This window comes from Micromonas commoda, chromosome 5 (assembly GCF_000090985.2).
Source record: "Micromonas commoda chromosome 5, complete sequence".
Classification (NCBI taxonomy): Eukaryota; Viridiplantae; Chlorophyta; class Mamiellophyceae; order Mamiellales; family Mamiellaceae; genus Micromonas; species Micromonas commoda.
The window spans coordinates 1497654-1518631 of record NC_013042.1 but is presented as its reverse complement, the minus strand read 5'-3'; the positions used below and the strand labels follow the sequence as shown (position 1 = coordinate 1518631).

The window sequence follows — 20978 nt, the reverse complement described above, 5'->3', positions numbered from 1 at the left end:
ACCCTAAACCCTAAACCCTAAACCCTAAACCCTAAACCCTAAACCCTAAACCCTAAACCCTAAACCCTAAACCCTAAACCCTAAACCCTAAACCCTAAACCCTAAACCCTAAACCCTAAACCCTAAACCCTAAACCCTAAACCCTAAACCCTAAACCCTAAACCCTAAACCCTAAACCCTAAACCCTAAACCCTAAACCCTAAACCCTAAACCCTAAACCCTAAACCCTAAACCCTAAACCCTAAACCCTAAACCCTAAACCCTAAACCCTAAACCCTAAACCCTATGAACCCTGCACCCTAAAATATACCCTCAACAAACCCTTACTTACCCTAGGGTTACCCTCAGGTGCCGTCGCCGCGAGCGAGGAGAGACGACCGATGAGGCATTGTTCACATCGTGTTACGTACAATCTACTATCGCGCGACACGCCTACGCTGAGAAGTGCTGCGATCACTCGTCCACCGTCACGCCGTCATCCAGATTCACATAGCAGCCCACCGCTCTGAGCTCGCGTATCGCAGCTGGCACGCTCGTTAGCTGATTGCTGGAGAGGTGCAAGTACGTCAGCGACGTGAGCTGCCCGATCTCCGCCGGCACGCTCGTCAGCTGATTGGCGTGAAGCCACAACCCCTCCAGCGACGTGAGCTGCCCGATCTCCGCCGGCACGCACGTCAGCTGATTTTTGGGGAGGCTCAACTTCCTCATCGCACTCAGGCGCCAAACCTCTGCCGGCACGGCTCCGGTCAGGCTAACCTCGTCCAACTCGAGCTCCGCCACGCCGCCGTCGACCATCCCCACTCCGTCCCACCCCTCAGGCCCTTCGCCTTCCGGCCAACGCCGCTTGAGCACTGACGATGACTCACGTAGCACGCGAAGCACGAGGAAGTCGTCGCTCACGCGCCCGGCAGGATACGGCGCCCACGGAAGGTCCAGCTCGTTATGAGCCCACTTCAGAACCACGAAGTTCCGTCCACAGGCGTACTCGCAGAGGCGGTCGCTGTACACCCCTATGAGCTCCACCGCGCGCTCCTTCTCCAGCGACCGCACGCGATCGTAATCCAGCAGACGAACAAGGCAGTAGGCGATAACATCGCCCGCGACCCCCTCGAAGTCGAAAGTCCGCGGCAAAGCCCCGGGCAGCGAAAAAGCCTCCCGAAACGTCGAGCTGAGCACCAGTATCTGCCGCGTTTTGACCTGCTCGATGTGGGAAAGGACGAGCGCCCGGAGCTCGACGGGGAGATCGACAAGGCTGGCGTTCAGATCGTCCATATCGCGGCGATACGTGTTGCAACGCGCGGCTGGGTTGTGACGGCCGCGCTACGACGTGTGGCTTTCGCCAAACGATAAGTTTTCTCGGAAGAAGCGAACCGAATCCTTGAATGTGAGTGCATGTGGAAATTTTCTCTTGGGTCACAATTCCGTGTCGCTCCAGCTCCAGGGCCGCATGGAGCTAGCTGGAATAATCCGTGTTGCTTAAAAATAAGTCGCTCTAAGTCTAATCCGTCGTCTGCGACTTCCGTCTGTTGTACGCCTGCGGTTTCGAGCATTTCTGCGTCTTTGCGCGTTCGCAGAGCCACGCGAAGCGCTCTGCCACCTGATCACTCGTCGCACCCGCGCATCCACCTCCTTTGTCAATGAGGGAGGTCCAAGTCTCGAGCTTTGCGCCGCTTCTCTGAGCAGCCATCAAGATTGAGTGATCCTGATCACGGGTCCAGGCGTGTGAAACCGGTCGCAAGGGCTCCCGTGCACCAAACTGCTGAGGGCTCTTCTCCGCCGCGTTTATCGACGCAACAATCCCTGCCATTGTTGTCGGAGCATCTGCCGAAGCAGCAGGGGCGACGCCCACATCCGGTGGAGGGTTCGTGTCCAACGACGCGAGGATGCCCGTACGAGTGCCATCTGGCTGCGATGGTGCCAATTGAGGAGGCGCGATCTGTCGCGACATCACCTCGGATGTTTTCGCATCATCGCCCGTCGCTGCGGCCGTCACTGCTCCATCTGACGCGGAATCCTCAAGCTCGGATTGCTCCGCCGCGTCTTCCGATTCCGAGTCACTGAGTATTTCCTCGCGCTCCAATCCGTCGTCCTCATCCTCGTCCGAGCTGAGCGCCTCCCGTTCAGCCCTGTCCCGCTTCTCACCAACCGCCACCGACGCGAGCCTCGAGACTCCGGAGCTTCGACGCCTTCGTCGCATCGCTCCTCTTTGCGTATCGACGCCGCCACCGCCTCGCGAACCGCCGCCGTCGTCTTCGTCCTCGTCATCTTCGCTGTCCAGCATCTCCTCACGCTCAAACATTATCTCCGGGGCCTCTCTGGACGCCTCACTGGCAAACAACATCACAGACAACGCCGCGTCCGTCAACCCATCTCTGGAATTGTCACCAAAGATGCGACCTGAAACGGCTTCGCCCTGATCGGCACGAGCCTTCTCTTCATTGTCGCCGTGGACAAGCAGGGATGGGTGGAGCAAGGTGCCGTTGGCCCCCGTGCTCGCATCCGCCGCATCGATGCGAGGCTGCTGCGGCGCGCCTAGGATCGCAGGCGTATTGTTGTCGTGCAGGCTCGTGTGTATCATGTTTATGGAAGCCAACGGCGTGGGCCCTTGTACACTCGCGTCCTTCGCTTCGTTCTCAGTGTTGGTTCTGCCAACGGGGTACGAGGCTGGAGGGCCGTCTGGGTGCGCCTCGCGCCAAAGTCGCTCCAAACACGAGGGATGCCGCGTAGGGAGGAACCTCGAACACAACCTGTGCCAGTCCTCAGCCCCTGACCTCGCGCCGTCGCGAAAGAGTGCCTCCTGGATTGTCGCAATCTCGTGAGCGGCGAGCGGCCGCATCACGCGCTGTTTCGCCGTCTTGACAGAGTTGTCTCCCTTGAACCGTGTGGAGTTGCAGAGGTTCTTCTGTCGCTGGGTGATCTGCTTGACCGATTTGGCGGGAAGAAGCGTCCTGTGGATGAGTTCCCAGTTGATGCCGTAGTTGAGAATACCAGTCGCCAGGAGCTCGTCCTCGGCGGGCAGCCACCGCAGTTGAAAGTCGTCAGAGGCGATCCTGACGTGCGGCACGCGCGGCAAGAGGTTCGGATTGACCTTCGGCGCTAGCGGTCGGGACGCTGCCACCACACTGCGAGGTACGCGGATGTAGAAGGGCACAATCTCGTTGGGTGGGGGCTTGCGACGCGTTCTCGCTTTTCCCCTGCCGCCTTCACTGGGCTCGGTATCTGCTGAGCCCCAGCCGAGCGCGCTTGCACTCGGTAAAGTCGAGCCTTCACCCTCACCGCGGAACAGCTCGCTCAATCTTCCAAAAATGGCCTCAGTTGCGCCGATGACTCGATGTGCCTCCTCGCGAGCCGCGTTTGCCGCCGCGGGGTTGGAGCTTTTCGCTGCCTCGACCAACGCGGGCGGCGGCGGCACATTTGGCCCCGCAGGCACCGGAAGATACATGCCCGCCTTCTCCACGCCATGAATAAATCGATGCGCATCCCGAAGTGGCGCGACGTCGAGCACGGTGAAAACGCTGTGAGTAACCTTGGGCCACCATTTCGTCGCATCATGATTGTGAACCACGCGAGCTTTTGCCGCCGGGATGTTTTCCGATACCGCTCGCATCGCATCATGCGGGCTCGCGAACCACTCCGTCGGGTACGGCGGCGCCTTACTCTGCACTTTCAGCATCAGCCGTTGCTTGGTGTCATGCACGAGCTGCTCTATCAAGCCGCGGGTTCGACGCGCCACGAGCTGTGCTTCGGGAGTCTGGTTCCACGCAGTCCGCGCGTAGGTCTGTAGAAGGAGCTGGACGTGGTCGTGTATCGTCTTGTGCAGCGCCGCGACCTGCGCCGGGGTGAAGTCGCCGCGGGGGATGCTCGGTGCGAGTGGGCGCGCCGATGGTCGACCGGAAACCTTCGCTGCTTCGCCCAAGTTGCTCATCCCGATGTCCGCGGGAGGTTTCCCAGGGACAGCAGCGGCGGTCTCCTCGGCGGCTCGCTTCTTGCGCTCTGCCGCCTGCCTCGCCGATCGAGTCCGCACGAAGGAGTAGATGGGACGCTCGCGGTACTGTGGCCGCTCCGACTTTGGGCGGTAGACGTACTTTGTCTTGCGCCGCTTCGTCTTGCGTCGCGCAGCAGGAGGCAGTGTCGCCAGTGCGAGTCTTCGCTCGACCCGCGCGGCTTTTGGGTCAACCACGGCGTAGTCCTCGTCCTCCTCGTCCTCCTCGTCGTCTCCAGCTGATCCTGCGCCGGTTCCCTCGTCGTCCGCCCTTGCACCCGCGTCATCTTCCTCGGGAACTTGGAAGTCGAGCGATATTGCAGATAGGAAGTTGGACCACTCTTCTTTGTCGTCGTACTCTCCGTACTCTCCGAACGCGTCCTCGTCCGGCAGCGGCAGCATTCGCTCGATGAAGTCAAAGTCGATGTCAACCAGCGACAGATTCGCGCGCGTTCGCTTCGCCGGTCCCGCATCCGCACCCTCGTCGTCGCTCGCTAGGCTCCCGAGGAGACGACGCTTCTGGCCAACGACGAGCGGGTCAGATGATGACGGTACGGTTGCTTCGTCCGGGCGAAGTGCGGGATGGATCGGCGTGAGGACGACGGGCATGTCTCTGGGCTCGTCGCGCGGAGGTAGGCTCGACGCCTCACGAGAATCTCCCTCCACCATCGGCGCGTCTGCTTCGACGACGTGCGCGCGCTCATGAATCATTTCCGCATCCTCATCCTCCTCATCGACATCATCGACATCATCGACATCGTCGTCGTCGTCGTCCTTTTCAGATTCGTCGTCAGTCTCTGTAACGTCGCTGTCGAAGAGTTCCTCCATCTCAGCCTCGGACACGTCTGGCAGGCCTTCCACGAGATCTTCGTCTCGAGCGGTCTCATCAACTCCTTCGGGCGACTGGGGCCTCGCATCGACGTCCGCGATCTCGCCTACGTCCAAATCTCCCTCCTCCACATCATCGTCTTGATCGTCCTCCTCGTCCTCCCCGTCCTCCACCTCCTCCTCCTCGTCCCCGTCCTCCTCCTCCTCTTCGTCCCCATCGATCGAGGTCTCCTCGTCGTCGTCCTCCTCGTCGTCTTCCGACGATCCCTGGCTCTTCTTGGTCGGATCGAAGTCCTCGTCGTCAGTGTCCTCGACGTCTACGGAGTCCACCGTCACATCGCCGCGATCTGACTCTAAATTGTGGTCCGGATCGTCGTTCAGACAGAGTTCACCGTCGCCTTCCCCGGGGCGTTCCTCGTCCATCCTTCTCTCGGTTCAAAAAAGATGCACCACCTGCTCCCTCCTCCGCGAACGGCGTGCCCCCATCCACCCGAAACGCTGAAGTCCGCACACACGCGCGCGAATTTGACCGAGCGCCCGCGCCTCTCGCACGAATATATCGCTCGATACGAGCGCGGAACACGTGTGCCCCCACCCACCTTTGCCGCAGTGCCTTATTATTGTTTGCCGCCAAAGGACCCGTAACCTAAAATCTCCCCCGTGACTTTCTGACCTTCAGAAACGGTGACGGGAGCCGGCCCACCTCAGACCGCGGACGCACCAGTGTGAAACACCGATCGACGCCGCGCGCACTCGCCCACGCAGGAATAGTCGGTGGAGGACAAGCCTCGCAGGTACGCCCGCGACTGCGTCCTCATCTCGATCATCTTTCGCCCCCCGACGACGCGGGTGACCGACAGGGGCTAAAATACCCGGCGGTAATTTTTGCTTGCTCAGCCACCGACGGGCGGGGCGGGGCTCCCACTCTCGTGCTGGACGAAACGCGGAAATCGACCACGATTCGCGCCGCCCCGATGAGACGGGTGAATGCGGCGCGCTTGGACATCTCGCCACGATGCGCGTTCCTCCGCGATTTTCCCAACTCCAACTCCGCGCGGGTGTTGAACACCATCTTGACGAGCATTTCTTACGCTTGGATCTCCACTCGGCAGGAAACTCGCGGTTCGCTCGCGCTCGTGCCCGCGGAAGCAATGTCGGACACGACCGCGCGCCGTGTGCGGTATTCAAACCGCGGGGGAGGCGATCGCGGCGGCTGGAGGGCCGCTGTCGTGCTCGTCGCGTGCCTCCTCACGAGCTGCTTCTCAGTCGCCCTGTCTGCCTGTGTTGCAAACGTCGCGCCGTCGACGTACGACCTCCGCGTGGGAGAGGTGGAGATCGACAGGCTGCACCGCCGCGATATCGGTCTCGACGTCGGCGGCGTATCGAAACAGTCTGAATTCGGGACCACAATAGCTTTGGACGGCGATACCATGTTGGTCTACGGGAATCTCGAAATGGACGACGATAAAACCTCACAAAATAAGGGTCCGGGGTCCCAGCACTATGTTTCTGGCGTCCGTGTATATGTCCGGAAGGTTCCGGGTGACAAGGAATCTGGATGGAGAGAGCACTGGCAGTCGCCATTCCTTTCGTCGGGGGACGGGACTTTGTACTTGGCTGTGCACGGGGACACCTTCGTGATTCTTCGTAGTGGTGGGTACATGGAAACGTACACCAGGTTGGTGCCCGGAGACCTCAACTCGGAATGGACTCAACTTTATGCACCCCTATACACAAATTTGAGCCCTGCGAGCGTATCCATGCACGGCAACCTACTGGTGATGGGCGGGTACTATTACCAAGATAGCTCCCAACATGCGATTGTATATCGCAGGGCTTCCGCGAACGAAAACTGGCAAGCATCATCTCAGCCCCTGCCCCGGCCGTCTTGGTCGAGCCATTTATGGGCACATAATGTACGCTTACATGGAGAAATTGTCGTTGTGTCTGACCGAGGCTATGCGGACGGCCGCGTGTGTGTCTACAGTTATCGCTCCGACACCGATTCTTGGGCGCTCGACGACGACGAATGCTTGGAGCCCGACCGGACTCTCCTGGAAAATTCCATGGCAAATTTAGGAACTCTTCATTTCGGTCAATCAATCGACATCGACGGCGGCACGATCGTTGTGGGTGGAACTTCTACGTGTGACAATCGGGGCGCCGCATGGGTATTCGAGCGTCGTCAAGACTCTGTCGCCGGGGTCAAGTGGGTCCAGACCTCCACGCTGTTCGCTGCGGACACCGCGAGAGATAGATACGGCGATCAATTTGGCTACTCCGTCGCGATCGACGGAGGGACCATCGCCGTGAGCTCCTTGAAGGATACGTCAGAAGACAACAGTTACGACACCCCTGGTGCGATTTACATCTTCACCGTCGGCGTGACGGGCGATTGGACACCCCGCGGGAAGATTTGGCCCCACTCCACGCTGTATCAATACCGAGGAAGCTATAACCAACCTCGTTCGCCCTATTATGACTCGCTGTTCGGCTCGCTTGTTGTCCTGCATGATGACACACTGGTCGTAGGTGCTTCCATGTACAAACCGAACGCCACCGCCACGAATCCTGACACAGGTGCGGTTTTCGTGTACGCGCTGCCCGGCAAAAACAAGTACCTGAAGAATTTCGCCGCCGACGAGATCGCGACTCTTCAAGGCACATCGAACGATGGTTTTATATTCGATCACATCAAGTCTGGTACCGAGTCAAACTTAGTCATTGACGGTGGGTACCCTGTTCGTGTCGACATGGACGAGGATTTCATGGTCATTGCAGCTCGCGACAACGACAAGGACAAAGTTCTCGTCTACGCGCGTGAGAACCGCACCCTAATCGCTGAGCTTACGCCCTCAGATGGAGATGGGCCAGACGGGGATCATCAGAAGAACTGGATCGGATTTGGCGCCAGCGTCGCAATTTCTGGTGGAACCGTGGTGGTTGGAGCGATAGATCGGTCGATTGATCCAGGATCATGCGCGGAGAATCCATCGTTCGAATCATCATTCATGAGAATCGGCGCAGCGTACGTGTTCAACATCTTGAACTCGACAACTGGCATCAGGACGGAGGACCAAAAGCTCTTACCCGGACCCGACCCTTGCGCGTACGCCATCATCAACAAGAATCGCGATCGACGTGGGGCATTCGGAGCTTCCGTCGCCATCGACGGAGATACCATCGTCGTCGGCAACCCGTGGGCGAGCATCGACTACGACGGCGACGGCCAGGTGAACGACGTTGATGTTGGCTTCAGGCACGGCACCGTCCACGTCTACACTCGGGACGATCCCAACTCCAACTGGGTTTGGGGGCAGGAACTTCGGGCGCGCGAGATGCAGGAAGTAGACCCTTCCTGGGACGCGAGCGTCATCCACACTTACGGGTTTGGGCAAGAGCACTGGGCCCCGGCGTTTGGACACTCGGTCGGAGTCAGCGGCCACACGATAGTCGTCGGGTCCTATGCAGAAGATGCGATGCTGAACTCCGGGCAGAATGGTGTCGAAGTCGGCAGCGCCTACGTCTTTTCTCGCAACGCATCTTCCCCCCAAAGCTGGGCCGCCCGGGCCTGGCTCAAGGTGCGTGACCAGTACCCGGGCAATATGATGGGCTCAAGCGTTGCGATTGATGGAGACACAATTGCGGTTGGCGCACTGGGGCAGGATAATATCAACTCGAACACAGATAGCCACGGCGCTGTGCACGTCTTTGCCCGCGACGTTCCCGGTGATCCAAACTCTGGGTGGACGCAGATTGAGAAGCTCAGAGGCGAGCATGATTTGCCAAACGGCAATTTGAACGGCCGTTCAAACGTCGCCTTGAAACTCGGTGCATCTGTTGATATTTATGGCGACGTCATCATCGCCGGTGGCGTCATGCAATCCGCCGACTTCGTCGGCGCCGCGTATATTTTCACCCGCGATCAATCCGGCGAGCCCTCATCGACATGGACGCAGCGCGACAGGATAGTCACCGGCGAGGTGCAAGAAAACTTTGGTGCGCGCGGCGTTGTTGTGCACGGAGACCTCGCGATGATTGCGAGTGGTGGAGGCCGCGCCTACGGTGATAATCCCCCAAACAAGGTTCGCGTATACAGGCTGCCTTGCCCGGAGCTTGACATCACCGATCCCAACACGTGCAGCTGCGAGGAGCTCATGCTGCTAAACGGTTTCCAGATTGCGGACGAGTCTTCCTCGCCTTCTTCGGGTTGCTACGGACCGGCGCCGACGTATTTGCTGCCCCCTCCCCCGGCGGCGGCGCCCTCGATGCGATTCATCGTCACCCACCCCTCGACAAGCGATTCTGAATGGTACGGCGACTGCGCGTGTATCTGCAACAAACAGAAATATGGGGATATCAACGTCGAAGGCGACGTAAGCGGCAAGGGTATTTCATTTCAGGTGTGCACGGAACAGGGACCAGAAAAGTGCCGCGAACTGGCATCGACGCACCAAGCTTTCGACAACTGCACCGACGCGGGCGGAAAACCACAAAACTTCACCACCGATTGGGATTACAACTCTAACTACACTGGGGGCATCTGGTCACCGCCGCCGCCGCCCTTTACTGCTCCGCCGCCGACGACGACGATGCCGCCGCCGACGACGACGATGCCGCCGCCGACGACGACGATGCCGCCGCCGAGCGGAAATACCACAGCTCTCGGAGACTGCGAATGCATGTGCAACGATGCCTCGTGGAGTCCTCAAACGTGGATCAACAAGGTGGATTGTCCGTCTGGGCAGGTCTGCCCAGCCAGTGAAGATATGTGCTCGAATCAAAGTCTGAGTGAGTGTCAGGCGATGAACATGAACAACCAGTATTGCTCGTCTGACGGAGTCGTGTCCACGGTGTGGACTTACGTGGAGGCGTATGATTCGATGCCGCCGCCGACGACGACGATGCCGCCGCCGATGACGACGATGCCGCCGCCGACGGCCTCCACTGCTCCGCCGCCGCCGCCCTCTACTGCTCCAGCCGGCGACGGTGGTCACTACGGAGGGTCCGAATACGATGGTCACTACGGAGGGTCCGAATACGGCCCTTAGACGTTTGGCAGATAGACATGATAGCTTCAGCGTATTTTGTAGGGATGTGTTTTTGTACATTGAAGAGCTACGATCCAAGTCCAACCTTCACCAGCACGTCGTTCACCTGTTTGAGCAGCTTCATGTCTTCCTCCGGCAGTTCCGCGCCCGGGGCGTCTAATCCGAGCCCGTCGGTCCCTGGCTGGTCGATGAACGCGAACGCTCTTCTGAGCTCGGCGGGGCCCGCCGCTATCGGCGCGTCGTAGTGTGCGGGAATTATTTGGACAAATCCGGTTTCTTCGTCTCCCCAATCGCGACACAGCACGTTGATGAAATCGCGCGTGAATCCGCGCCCTTTGCTGAACACCAGCGTGCGAAGGATCGGTGAGGGAATCGTGCGTTCCCTGATGGACTCAAAAGACTTCTCGTACCCCGGTTCCCATTTGAGTTTCCCTTTAAACTCTCCATCCTCCACCTGGCTCTGCCTCGATGGCCCCAGGAAGGACACAACCAGGCTCGCCTTTGCCCATCCAATCATGAGATTCTCATCCGTCAGCGCCGCGGGCGCGTCCGCTGGATCATCCGGCGCGAGGTTCAGCAGCCGGTTCCTCGAGATAACCTCCGGAGGAAAAGTCGGGATGGATAAAACGAGGTCCGTGACGAGTAACGACCTTGACTCGCGGTGATAGAAGCACGTCTCGATGTACGGGTTCGCACCCGCGGTGTCCACGCGCAGCACCCGATAGTCCAGTTCGTCCAGCCACGGCGGCGTGCGTTCGGCATCGTCTGGAAGGCCTCTACGATCCACCGTTAGCGTACCTGTCTTCTCGATGCCCAGCCACTCCAAAGGCAAGTCGACAGGGACGCTCCAGATGCCCTCTGCCACCCAGATCTTCGCTCGCGGATATCGCCGAGACAGAGGAGGCAGCCACACCTTGTGCTCCAGGGCATACGTTGGCAGCACTACGTGTTCAACCACGCCGAGCTCGTCGAGCAGCTCGAAGAATTCTCTGGTCGGCGCTTGCGGCGAGAAAACGACTAAGCCGCCCGTGCTCTTCAGTTTCACAACCGTGGTCCGGATGTTCATGGCGAGCACGTCCAGCGCTTGCTCTTGCTCGAGACTCCAGATCGAACCGGGGACGAGCTCCCGCCGAACTGTCACTCTCTCGCCCCAGCCGAAATACGGCTCCCACGGCTCCACGAGGTTCTGAAAGAATCTCCGCCGCGGATCGAGATCCGTGGGAAATAGCCTGACCGCAGCGTTCGCGGGAGACGCCGCACCGAGGACGCCCGCGCCGAAACCCACGAGCGCACCTCTACGACCGATCGATGAGGACGAAACCTCGGTTGTCGCATTGCCGGATCCGGCCGCAGCGGCCGTTAGAACACGAGCACTTCGTCTCGCCCGTGACCACGCGGCGGAGACTGTGATGTTCGCAGCCGCGAGCGACGGCATCCTATCGCTCGCCGGGTGTGAGGTATGGGAGTCGCAAGTGAGGGCAGGCGAGAGTTCGTTCTCAAAAAAATGCCAAGGAAAGAGCACTTTTCGCGGGCGCCTCGCGGCGCGCGAAAGTCCGAAAGACGATTCCGGGCCACAAATCCGGCAGCTCCATCCATCCGGGCCAGCCGAGACCGGACGACACCAATGCCCACCGCGCACCCGGAACGCGAGCGACGACGAGACCGGCATGACGGTTTTGATGCCCGGCACGTCGAGCACCGCGTCCGCGTGGACGGCGCGATGTGCATGTGGCTCACCTCTACGCCGCGCACGCGTTCAATCGCGCGGGAGTCGCTCTTCGAAGGCTCGTTTCACGGCGGCTCCGGCTACGTTGGTCACTCCTCGCGCGTACTCGTCCGATGACGAGGGGGTGGAGTACCACGACTACTGGAAGTCGGACAAGGAGCATCGCAGCTCCTGGACGACCCGAGAGTCCACACAGGCTGCCAAAGGCGTGGACTATCTCGTGGAGCTGGGCAGGCAGAGCGAGAACATGAACACGGCGGTCGGTGCCAGGTACGGGGTCGTTGACGACGTGTTCGCCGGGAAAAACAACTCCAAGTTTAATCTCGGCGCGGACTCGGACATCGCGAGCGGCAAGCTGCGATATACCATGGAGCGGTCGTTCAACAACCTGGTCGGGGAGTTTCACGTGCCCAAGCAGTTCGTGGACAGGGTAGCTCTGCACATCGCCAAGAACCTGCTCATGGACTCGACCAATCCGGGGGTCGGGGAGAACGCGCTCGGCCTGACCAGGGTGCCGCTAATCCTCGGCATCTGGGGCTCGAAGGGGTGCGGCAAGACTTTCAACCTCGAGCTCGCGTGCAAGGCGCTTGGCGTGCATCCGGTGGTGATGTCTGCGGGCGAACTCGAGGACGAATGGGCGGGCGAACCCGGGCGGTTGATCCGACGCAGGTACAGGCACGCTGCTGAGATCATGAAGGTTCGCGGCAAGGCAACCTGCCTGATCATCAACGACATCGACGCGGGCGTGGGATGGTTCAAACAGACGCAGGCCACAGTGAATACGCAGATGGTGATGGGAACTCTTATGAACATCTGTGACCATCCGAACTTCGTGTCCAATGAGGAGGACGACGAGATCCACGCGTACAGGGACGACGAGTACATCCGCCGCGTGCCCATCATCATAACCGGAAACGATCTCTCCACACTTTACGCACCGCTTCTCCGTGACGGGCGCATGGACAAATTCTATTGGTCGCCGACCCGAGAAGATATATGCGACATGGTACACGCGATGTATAAGGACGACGACGTGCCCCGAGCCACCGTGGAGCGACTGGTGCAAGCTTACTCCCACCAACCGCTGGATTTCTTCGGCGCCATTCGAAGTCGGATGTACGACGAAGCCATTGCTCGTTGGGCGTACACCTTTCAGGGTGAACCCGACCCGGTGACAGGTCAGCGCCTTGTGACTAAGGCGATGGGTGAGACTTTGATTAAGAACCGTACCCATGAGCGACCGGATGACGAGGAGGATCCGGGGAAGTTGCTGTATTGGCGCCCGGAATTTGTAAACCACGGCGCCGGATCTGGTGTGGACATGTCCGAGGCAGTATTGTTCAAGCACGCCAAAGACCTGGCAAGGGAGCAGGAGCTAGTGAATCAGAATCGACTGAGCGAGGAGTACATGCGCTATCAGAAGACGTGGGAAGAGCTCGTGGAGGCCGGCGAGGTGAAGGAGGCACCCGAGCCGAGTATCGAGGAGAAGGTTGCCAAGATGATGGAGGAAGACGATTCTATCAAGGAGGCGCAGGCTCGCGCGGTCCAGGCGGCGCGCGAGGCACTGAGACGCGCGGAGGAAGCTGCCGCGGAGGAACGGCGACGTAACCCGCCCCCACCTGAACCTGAGCCCGAACCTGAGCCCGAGCCAGAGCCTGAATACCCGAGATGGTGGGAGGTGGTCACTGTCAAGGATGCGTTTGCCATGTTCAAGGAGGAGGGCGTCAAGGTGGTAGACGTGCGGGGTGCTCGGGACTACAGCAGGGAGGCCGTTGTTGGATCCGTCAACGTACCCGCCGTAAACGTTGTCGGTAGACCGTTGCACTGGGAGAAGGAGATGAGGGGCGACTTTGAAACGGAATTTGCGCAAATGTTCCCAGATCCGGCGACGGCTCGTGTGCTCATCGTCGGAGCGGCTGACGCTGAGAACGAACCCGATGGTGCGTGTGTCGTCATGGAGCGCCTCAAGGCGGCTGGTTTCGAGTACGTGGCCGCTATGGAAGTGTCAGGCGGGTACGATAACTGGGTTAGGCAGTACACGCCCGCTGGAAAGAAGCGCACGGGCAACGCCAAGTACACCAACGTGGTCGGCGCTCCAGGAACAATCTGCGCATTCTCAGAAATCATCACGCAGGAGGACGGCGTTTTCGACGATCCGAGCCTGATGCGCAAAGCCAGGGTGTACGAGTGAGAAGGAGTGGACGAACCTGGGTCGGATGCCGACGTCATTGACTTCAGGATTAGTGAAAGGTATTAACACTTACAAGACTACAGATACAAAAGCACCAAAGCCAACAATCCGAGGAGGCAGTGCCCTCGGCTTTGTCCCCCGACTGCGACCCCGGCCACCGTAAAAGCCGCCGGGACTGCGTCTGCGGCGGAAATCGCCAGGGGTCATTGGACGACCGTTATCACCGCCCTGAACCGGTGGAGGCGCCGGGTCATCGGACTTAATTTCCGTGGATCCGTCAGACATGCCCTCTCCGGTTCGACGTCTGGCGGCGGCTCCCGCTGGTTGGCGCCTCCATCGCCGGTTAGCCGGAGGCGCGCTCGCCGGTGCATCCGTTGATCCTTTGCCCTCTTCATCGTTCGATCGGTCGGTTGCCGAGGACGGGGCGAGCTCGCCTCCTCTGCCTCGGGGTGGTCTCTTTTTGAATCCTCCTCCGTTCCTGAACGCTGGCCTGCCGCGCCCACCGCCTGCACCGCCCCTCCCCTGACCACCTGTGCCGGACTCGGATGACGATGTCGGCGACTCTCCGCCGACGCTCCACCTCGACAGAACTGTGGAGGCGTCGCCATCGTACCTTCGAATGTCGGTCATCCCCGGCCCGAGTTTCCGGCATCCCGGGGGCGTCACCATCGCCACCCATTCCGACAGATCCTCCTCTGGCGTGAGCGCACTCCTGTCCAGGTCGGGCGGGTCGCTGTAAGCGGAGTGCCAAATGAGCACCGGCTGGTCGCCGAGAGTTCGCAGTGTTTCCTCGTCCTCGCTCAGGAACCCGTCCAAAGAGACGCGCGCGACCGCGCCTTCGAGGTCGTTAAGTGGAGGTGGAGGTCGATCCTGAGCATGCTGCGGCGCCTTCGAGAGGTGCTCGAGATGTCGACGATTCAGCCTACGGAGAGCCTCTCGCGCGACGTCGCCGCCTGCGCGAGCTGCGGATCGAATTGTTTCGTCACCACCCGCAAACTTACGTGCAAGCAAGCGCTCGGCCTCCGTAGACGCGTCCTTCTTGCCGAGTCCTGTCCCTCCCCGCGCGCCCCGAGCGCCGCGACCCCGCTTCGTCGGGACCATCGCCCCACCGACAATACCGTTACCCTTGGCGCTTGCTGTCCCCATGGAGCCTCCGCTTCCCGCTCCGTTTCCAGACTCCTGCTGAATGACGCGTTCCAGAGGACCCGCCGCGATGCGATGCTTAATGCACGTCACGCAGTAGTCGTCCTTGAAAAGGTGGTGCACGGGAGAACCCTGGTCCACGAGCGGCCGCACGCCCTTGGCCAGCATGGCACGACCGCCCCTCGGGATTACCGCGAGCGAATAGGCTAGAGGTGTGATGGGGTACCTGTTGAGGTATGCCACGGCCGCGCGTTCGCGATCTCTCAACGGGTCCAGCGTGGGATCGTAAGATAAGGGAAGCGTCAGGAAGTCGGCAATGTCCACCGCGGGCGGGGGTATGCGCGAGGCTCCACCTGACCCAGATCCGCTGGATCCTTGCGCAGCCGCTGCGTTTGCGGCAGCAGCAGCCGCAGCAGCAGCAGCAACATCCGTTGTGTTTTTCGCTTTAGTCGCCTTGAAAGCTGTCGTACCTGCTGTGAAAGCGTTCGCATCTAGCGCCTTCTTATCGATTGCCGCGGCAATCCCTTGATTATGCTCCCTTGGTGAGTACTGAAAATGGTACCCGTAGTCGAGGCACGCGCCGCCATAGTACATCTCCAGTACCCAGCCAACACCGTGGATATACTCGTACGCACGCCTAGCGCTGCGCAATGGGTCCAGTTTAGCACGCACCACCCCGGCTACCCCGGGGATGAGCGAAAAAGAGGGCTCCTTCTGAACACTTTCATCTTCATCGTCGATGAGCGCATCGATGAGCTGATCGTCCGGGCCGTCCTCGTCATCCTCGAGGTCAATCGTCTGATTCAGTGTCGCTGCCGCGGCAGCCGCTGCGTTGATCGCCCTTTGTACGTCGGCGCGGGGTCTGAGACCATCGTTCACCTGCCACTCTACGTATTCAGGGTCCGCGAGCACCCTGGCAAAGTCCCGCAGCATCTCCCAGTTTACCGGAGGGGGCAGGCGGAACGCGAGCTTGCCCTCCTCATATACCCGGCTCTCACCAAAACCGCCGCGGCGCATCTTACCGGGCCTTCGCTCACCCGGAAACAAAGGCGCGTCGAGAAGGGGATCCGGCGCCGGGAATAGAGGTGAATCGCGGTACCGTCCCCAAGCGACTTTCGAAGACGGGGACGGCACGTTCCCACCGCCTTCACCGCCGTCATCTGCCCATTTATTGGACCTCTCGCCGCTGCGCAGCTGCACGTAAGCCCTCCACGAGTACTTGACCCCGAACCTACTACCTGGGAGGTAGTCGTTACCCATCATCACTGCGAGCGCCACGAAGTCTCTCCTTGCACCATCCAGCGCCACGCCCGGCGGCAGCTGGTTCGCCAGCGCCGAGTTGAACGATCGCACGGAAAAGACAAGCTTGGAGGAAAGCACAAAAGTGTCCGCAGGCGCAGCAGTCATCGCCAACAGCAGCGCGTCGCTATCCTCCGAAACGATCAAATGGGAGTGTCCATCGAATTTCGGGTTTGACACCCTCGCCTTCATGCTCCGAAGGATCTTGACTTCACCCTCACCAGGCACCCTCGTGCCGGATATCTCAAAAAGCAATCCCCTCGGAAGTGAGTTGCGGCTCAGAAGCCGGGTCGCCGCGTAGTACTCGAGCGCGCGGTCGATCTTCAGCGACAATGTTGACCCCGGAGTCAGGCCGATCTTGAGCAATCGAGCTGGATCCTCGGACAGCGGCACCTTCTCCCCGCTGCTCAGCCTGATGCGGCGGCGACGCTGCGTGATGGTTTTTGCGATTGGCGCCGGTCCGTCAAGCGCCAGCGTCACCGTGTACTGCGGCTTGGTCCGACGCATGTTGAGATCAAGAAGCGCGAAGAGCTTCATGAAGAAAGCTTTCTCGGTCTTGGTGTGGTGCGCGGCGACGTGCAGCACGTTATTGACGTCTATGTAGACGTGGTCGTAGGACCCGGGAACTCCGACTCGTCCTTCGTTATCCCCGTCGCCCGCGTCGCGACTGTCCCGACCTTTATCCGCGCGCCTCGGAAGCGGCTTGAACGCGCTCGTGAACGAGTCTGCGTACGCGTCCTGCATCCACTTGCCGAATCCCGAGCCAACGCCCCTCGCGACCACGCTCGAACGCGTGGAGGATGGCGAAGACTTCAGGACGCCCGTCGCAACGCAGGCTCCGATACCGAGGCGGGGATGCGCTCGCGTGGCCCAGCCGGGCCCTGCGTACGAGAAAGACGCGCCGGCTCTATTCTGGCGCGACATCGCGTATCGCGTTCCGTTCGATTGGTGTCACGACCGTCGGGCCGTGCCTCTGTAGCCAACCTGACTGGCCTCCCAAGCCTCACACCCCGGCTGCCCAGTCCACAGCAGTCCCAGTGATTACTTCACCTCGGGCAGAGCTGCCTGGACGTATCACGAAGGAGTGCCCGCCGTGTGAGTGCGCACGCCCCCAGGCGCGCGTCTGACTTCCCTCGCGCGCGGACCCTCCAGGCGTACCACGCCAGCTAGGGTATGGCGCTTGTGGAGCCGGCTCGGGGGTCGTCCCAACTTTGAATAAAACCCAGGGCCGGCCTCCAGCCAGTCCGCATGGGGTCCGCATGGAAGGCGAGGATGATCTCGAGTGTGAGATCGCGAGACAAGATTTCAGACCATCTTCGCGGCTCCCGCGAATTTTCACCCTTTCGGTGCAACCCTCGTCAGCGTGGACTCGAACTTCACAAACAGTCCGGGGCTGCCGCACCCCTGAGACACGATGGCGCGACTCTCCTCTCCATTTATTCTCCTCGTGATATCGGCGCTCGCCGTTCTTAACGGCGGCGGATGCGCCGCGCGGGTCGTGCCCCGCTCGGGCAGGTACACCGCGATTATCGCCTCCCCAGCATTTCCAGAAGAAGGGACCTCAGGTGAGGCTGGAACGCACAAACACTGCAGAACCACGAAGGCGACGTTCCTCGCCGGCGAGCGCGTGATCTCCCCGCGTCCACACGAGCAGCTGGATGTGCGCAACGACCTCCCGACGCACGTGTTTTGGGGCGACGTCGACGGCGTCAACTACCTCACCGAGACGCGGAATCAGCACATCCCGCAATACTGCGGCAGCTGTTGGGCCATGGGAACCACCGCGTCGTTGTCCGATCGCATCAAAATCGCTCGCAACGCCACGTTCCCAGAGGTTATACTCGCTCCGCAGGTGCTCATCAACTGCAGGGCGGGTGGTAGCTGCGAGGGAGGAGATCCTGCGCAGGTTTACGAGTACATCGCGGCTCACGGGATCCCCGACGAGACGTGCCAGGCGTACGAGGCGAGAGACGGAAAGTGCAAGCCGATGGGCATCTGCGAGGACTGTGCACCAGGCCAGCCACCCCAGCCGTTCCTTCCTGGGACGTGTAAACCCGTGAAAAGGTACAAACGGTGGACGCTCTCCGAATACGGCCACGTGCACGGGGGGTTGGATGTCGACGCCGTGGGGTGGCCGGTGTCGAACGCGGATAAGATGAAAGCAGAGCTCGCGACGCGCGGTCCGATTGCGTGCGGCATTCACGTCACCGACAAGTTCTACAGCGACTATAAGGGTGGAATATACGCGGAATCCCACTTGCTAAATTTCATGAACCACGAGCTCGCAGTTGTGGGTTATGGCGTGGATGAAGCGAGCGGCGAGGAATATTGGATTGGTCGGAACTCTTGGGGCACGTATTGGGGAGAATCTGGCTTTTTCCGCATCAAGATGCATCACCAGAACCTCGGCATTGAGAGTGACTGCACTTTTGGAGTTCCCGTCGCCGAGCCCGAAGAGCGTGAGCCCGAGGAGCTCGTGACCGATGGAGTTAAAGACGAGCCCTCCGCCGCCAACCAAAAAAACATACTGTTCTCCATCAATGCGTTCGTGAAGAAAGGAACTTATCATGATTACGATCGTCCATGCAGACTGTCCCCTCCATCCAAAGAGGTACGCGAGCTAGTGCGTACCGTCCGTCCGCACGAAGCCCCAGATTATGACAAGACAAAGATTCCCAGCAGCTGGGATATTCGTGACGTCGACGGCGTCAATCTTGCCACAATCAACCGGAATCAGCACATTCCACAATACTGCGGCTCGTGCTGGGCGCACGGCACCACGTCGTCCATGGCAGATCGCATCAACTTGATGCGCGGCGGGAAATTCCCTGAGATTGACTTAGCACCGCAAGTCCTTGTGGACTGCGTTAGCGGTGGAGGTACGGATGGGTGTAACGGAGGGGATCCGACCAGCGCTCACGTGTGGATCGCAGCGAACGGCGTCCCTGAAGAGACGTGCCAGAATTACCAGGCAAAAAAGAACGAATGCGACGACTTTCACTTTTGCCAGGATTGCGACCCGGTGAAAGGGTGTTTCGCCAAAACACCCCCAGCCAATCGCGTATACAGGATACAGGAACACGGCCAGGTCACTGGTGAGGAAGCCATGATGGCTGAAATATTCGCGCGAGGTCCAATCGCGTGTGGGTTGTGCGTCACCGAGGAGTTCGAGGCTTACAAGGGAGGGATTTTCACTGACGCCACCGGTTGTAAGGACCAGGACCACGAAATATCCATCGCTGGCTTTGGCGAGGATGAGGAGGGTAACAAGTATTGGGTCGGCCGCAACAGCTGGGGGACGTTCTGGGGGGAGGATGGGTGGTTCCGCTTGCAGCGAGGAGTTAACGCCCTGGGCATCGAGGATGCATGCGATTGGGCAGTGCCTATGATGCCGGAGGAGCCTCAGGGTCTCTTCACTCGGGTCTGAAATGATATTTGACCGCGCTACTCATACGTAGTGTCATCGAGTCACTCGCACCAAAAACAAGCGACTCGTCGCCTTTCCTTCTGCGCGCGCGACGCCTAAACCTTTGTAACCTATTCGCGTTGGTGGCGAGGGAATGCATACGAATCGACATTCCCTGATCGCATGCCGATCCGAAGACATGCCTCGCAAGGGGACCGCAACCTGGCGAATTCGCACCGTCAACAGTCGAAGGGGTTGTGCCCGCGCCCGAGAGAGCGCGCGCCACCCTTTCCTCGACGAATCCCCGTGCCGCCATGTCTGAGTCTCTTAAGAGCCGTGCACTTTGATCACGTCCTTCTTCGCGATCTTCTCGTCGACGAGGAACTGCGCGACCACCTTGCGCTGGTCGCCCTGAAGCTGGATCACCTGGCCAAGGTCGGGATCATCAACGATCGTGCCGTTGCAGTTGAACTTCTTCTTGCACTCCTTGAGGATCACCTTCTTGTTGATCTTGGGGTTGATTCCCTGCGAAGTGATGAAAAGATTGGACAGGATGTGAGAAGAGCGGGTCGTGGATGCGCGCGGTTTTCCAGGGCTGCCCTGTTCTCTCGGATCTATGCTGTTTCATGGATTTGGGGGTGCCTTGAGGGGCGCACCTGGATGGTCGTCAAGGACTTGCGGCCGTTGCGCTGCTGGGAGCGAATGTGGATGTAGTTCGACTGAACAGAGTCCGCGGTGTTGCTTTCCTTTGCAGGCTTATCGTCGTCCTGAAAGGAAAAGTTGGGGCCTGCGGGGAGAACAGGGACGCGGGGGGAGGGCGGAGTCAGCATTGAAGGAATAAAAAATCGGCGCCCTCGCGGGAATCCCGGTCGCCGTCACCGTCGCCGTGACGCGATCAAATCAGAGTGACCGCAACGGGGCTAGGTCGTCGTATATGCGATGTACATGCGGTCGATAGGTTCGCTCGGGCGAACCCGACTCGCTAGCCTCCCGAGACTCGAGGTCCCTCTCGGAAGGCACCGATCGGAAAAAGCGCGTTCTGCGGGGAAAAGCCGGCCGTTCGCTGTCCGCCTCGGAGACGGCAGCTTCGGGCGCGATCGGGCACGCACCCAGGCTGTCGAGGGCGTCGGTCATAAGAAGGTTAGATTTCCTTGTGATGAAGGAAGTAAACGTGCGCTGAAGATGCTCGAACCAGCCGAACGCGTGCCGTCTACTGCGCTTGCAGGGCGAGGTTTCTGCGAGAGGTTTCCTCTGGCCGGCGCAGGCAGGTAGCCAGTCAACACTCTCACGGGAGGAACTGGGCTGTGAGACTGCTCACCTGTTCTCAGCTCTGCTTGATGACTTGGCAGCTT

At 60.0% G+C, this 20978-nt stretch overlaps 8 protein-coding genes across 8 annotated transcripts; 3 read left to right on the top strand and 5 right to left on the bottom strand.

The window, feature by feature from the left end:
• Window positions 1-507: 507 nt before the first annotated feature.
• Window positions 508-741, bottom strand: MICPUN_74959 (predicted protein; the record flags this gene model as incomplete). Its single annotated transcript, XM_002502302.1, has 1 exon — window positions 508-741. A coding segment is annotated over one exon (234 nt), but the record flags the coding sequence as incomplete, so codon positions are not given.
• A 757-nt stretch (window positions 742-1498) lies between these two features.
• On the bottom strand, window positions 1499-5233 carry MICPUN_58997 (predicted protein; the record flags this gene model as incomplete). Its single annotated transcript, XM_002502301.1, has 1 exon — window positions 1499-5233. One exon carries the CDS (start codon window positions 5231-5233, stop codon window positions 1499-1501), a length of 3735 nt encoding a protein of 1244 aa, XP_002502347.1.
• A 3138-nt stretch (window positions 5234-8371) lies between these two features.
• Window positions 8372-9937, top strand: MICPUN_108356 (predicted protein). Its single transcript, XM_002502672.1, has one exon. It carries the CDS (start codon window positions 8416-8418, stop codon window positions 9859-9861), a length of 1446 nt encoding a protein of 481 aa, XP_002502718.1. The 5' UTR covers window positions 8372-8415; the 3' UTR covers window positions 9862-9937.
• Window positions 9938-10045: 108 nt separating this feature from the next.
• MICPUN_68506 (predicted protein) lies at window positions 10046-11140 on the bottom strand (the record flags this gene model as incomplete). The annotated part of the gene is made up of 2 exons (XM_002502300.1): window positions 10046-10264; window positions 10316-11140. Coding segments are annotated over 2 exons (1044 nt in total), but the record flags the coding sequence as incomplete, so codon positions are not given.
• A 400-nt stretch (window positions 11141-11540) lies between these two features.
• MICPUN_82312 (predicted protein) lies at window positions 11541-12728 on the top strand (the record flags this gene model as incomplete). The annotated part of the gene is made up of 1 exon (XM_002502671.1): window positions 11541-12728. A coding segment is annotated over one exon (1188 nt), but the record flags the coding sequence as incomplete, so codon positions are not given.
• Window positions 12729-14695: 1967 nt separating this feature from the next.
• Window positions 14696-16964, bottom strand: MICPUN_100794 (predicted protein; the record flags this gene model as incomplete). The annotated part of the gene is made up of 2 exons (XM_002502299.1): window positions 14696-14740; window positions 14877-16964. The coding sequence occupies 2 exons, from the start codon at window positions 16962-16964 to the stop codon at window positions 14696-14698; spliced, it is 2133 nt and encodes a 710-aa protein (XP_002502345.1).
• A 670-nt stretch (window positions 16965-17634) lies between these two features.
• Window positions 17635-19647, top strand: MICPUN_100793 (cysteine endopeptidase; the record flags this gene model as incomplete). The annotated part of the gene is made up of 1 exon (XM_002502670.1): window positions 17635-19647. The coding sequence occupies one exon, from the start codon at window positions 17635-17637 to the stop codon at window positions 19645-19647; it is 2013 nt and encodes a 670-aa protein (XP_002502716.1).
• MICPUN_58991 (translation initiation factor SUI1) lies at window positions 19628-20831 on the bottom strand. Its single transcript, XM_002502298.1, has 3 exons — window positions 20736-20831; window positions 20283-20413; window positions 19628-20151 (listed from the first exon to the last, which is right to left on the bottom strand). Exons 1-3 carry the CDS (start codon window positions 20758-20760, stop codon window positions 19954-19956), a joined length of 354 nt encoding a protein of 117 aa, XP_002502344.1. The 5' UTR covers window positions 20761-20831; the 3' UTR covers window positions 19628-19953.
• Window positions 20832-20978: the final 147 nt, after the last annotated feature.

Excerpts from the sequence above, each read along its gene's own strand:
- MICPUN_108356 (XM_002502672.1), top strand. The coding sequence starts at position 8,416 with ATGATGGGCTCAAGCGTTGCGATTGATGGAGACACAATTGCGGTTGGC.
- MICPUN_58991 (XM_002502298.1), bottom strand. The coding sequence starts at position 20,760 with ATGACCGACGCCCTCGACAGCCTGG. Across the intron at positions 20,414-20,735 it reads CGACGCCCTCGACAGCCTGG|GCCCCAACTTTTCCTTTCAG; the intron begins GTGCGTGCCCGA and ends TTCTCCCCGCAG. Across the intron at positions 20,152-20,282 it reads AGTCCTTGACGACCATCCAG|GGAATCAACCCCAAGATCAA; the intron begins GTGCGCCCCTCA and ends ATCACTTCGCAG.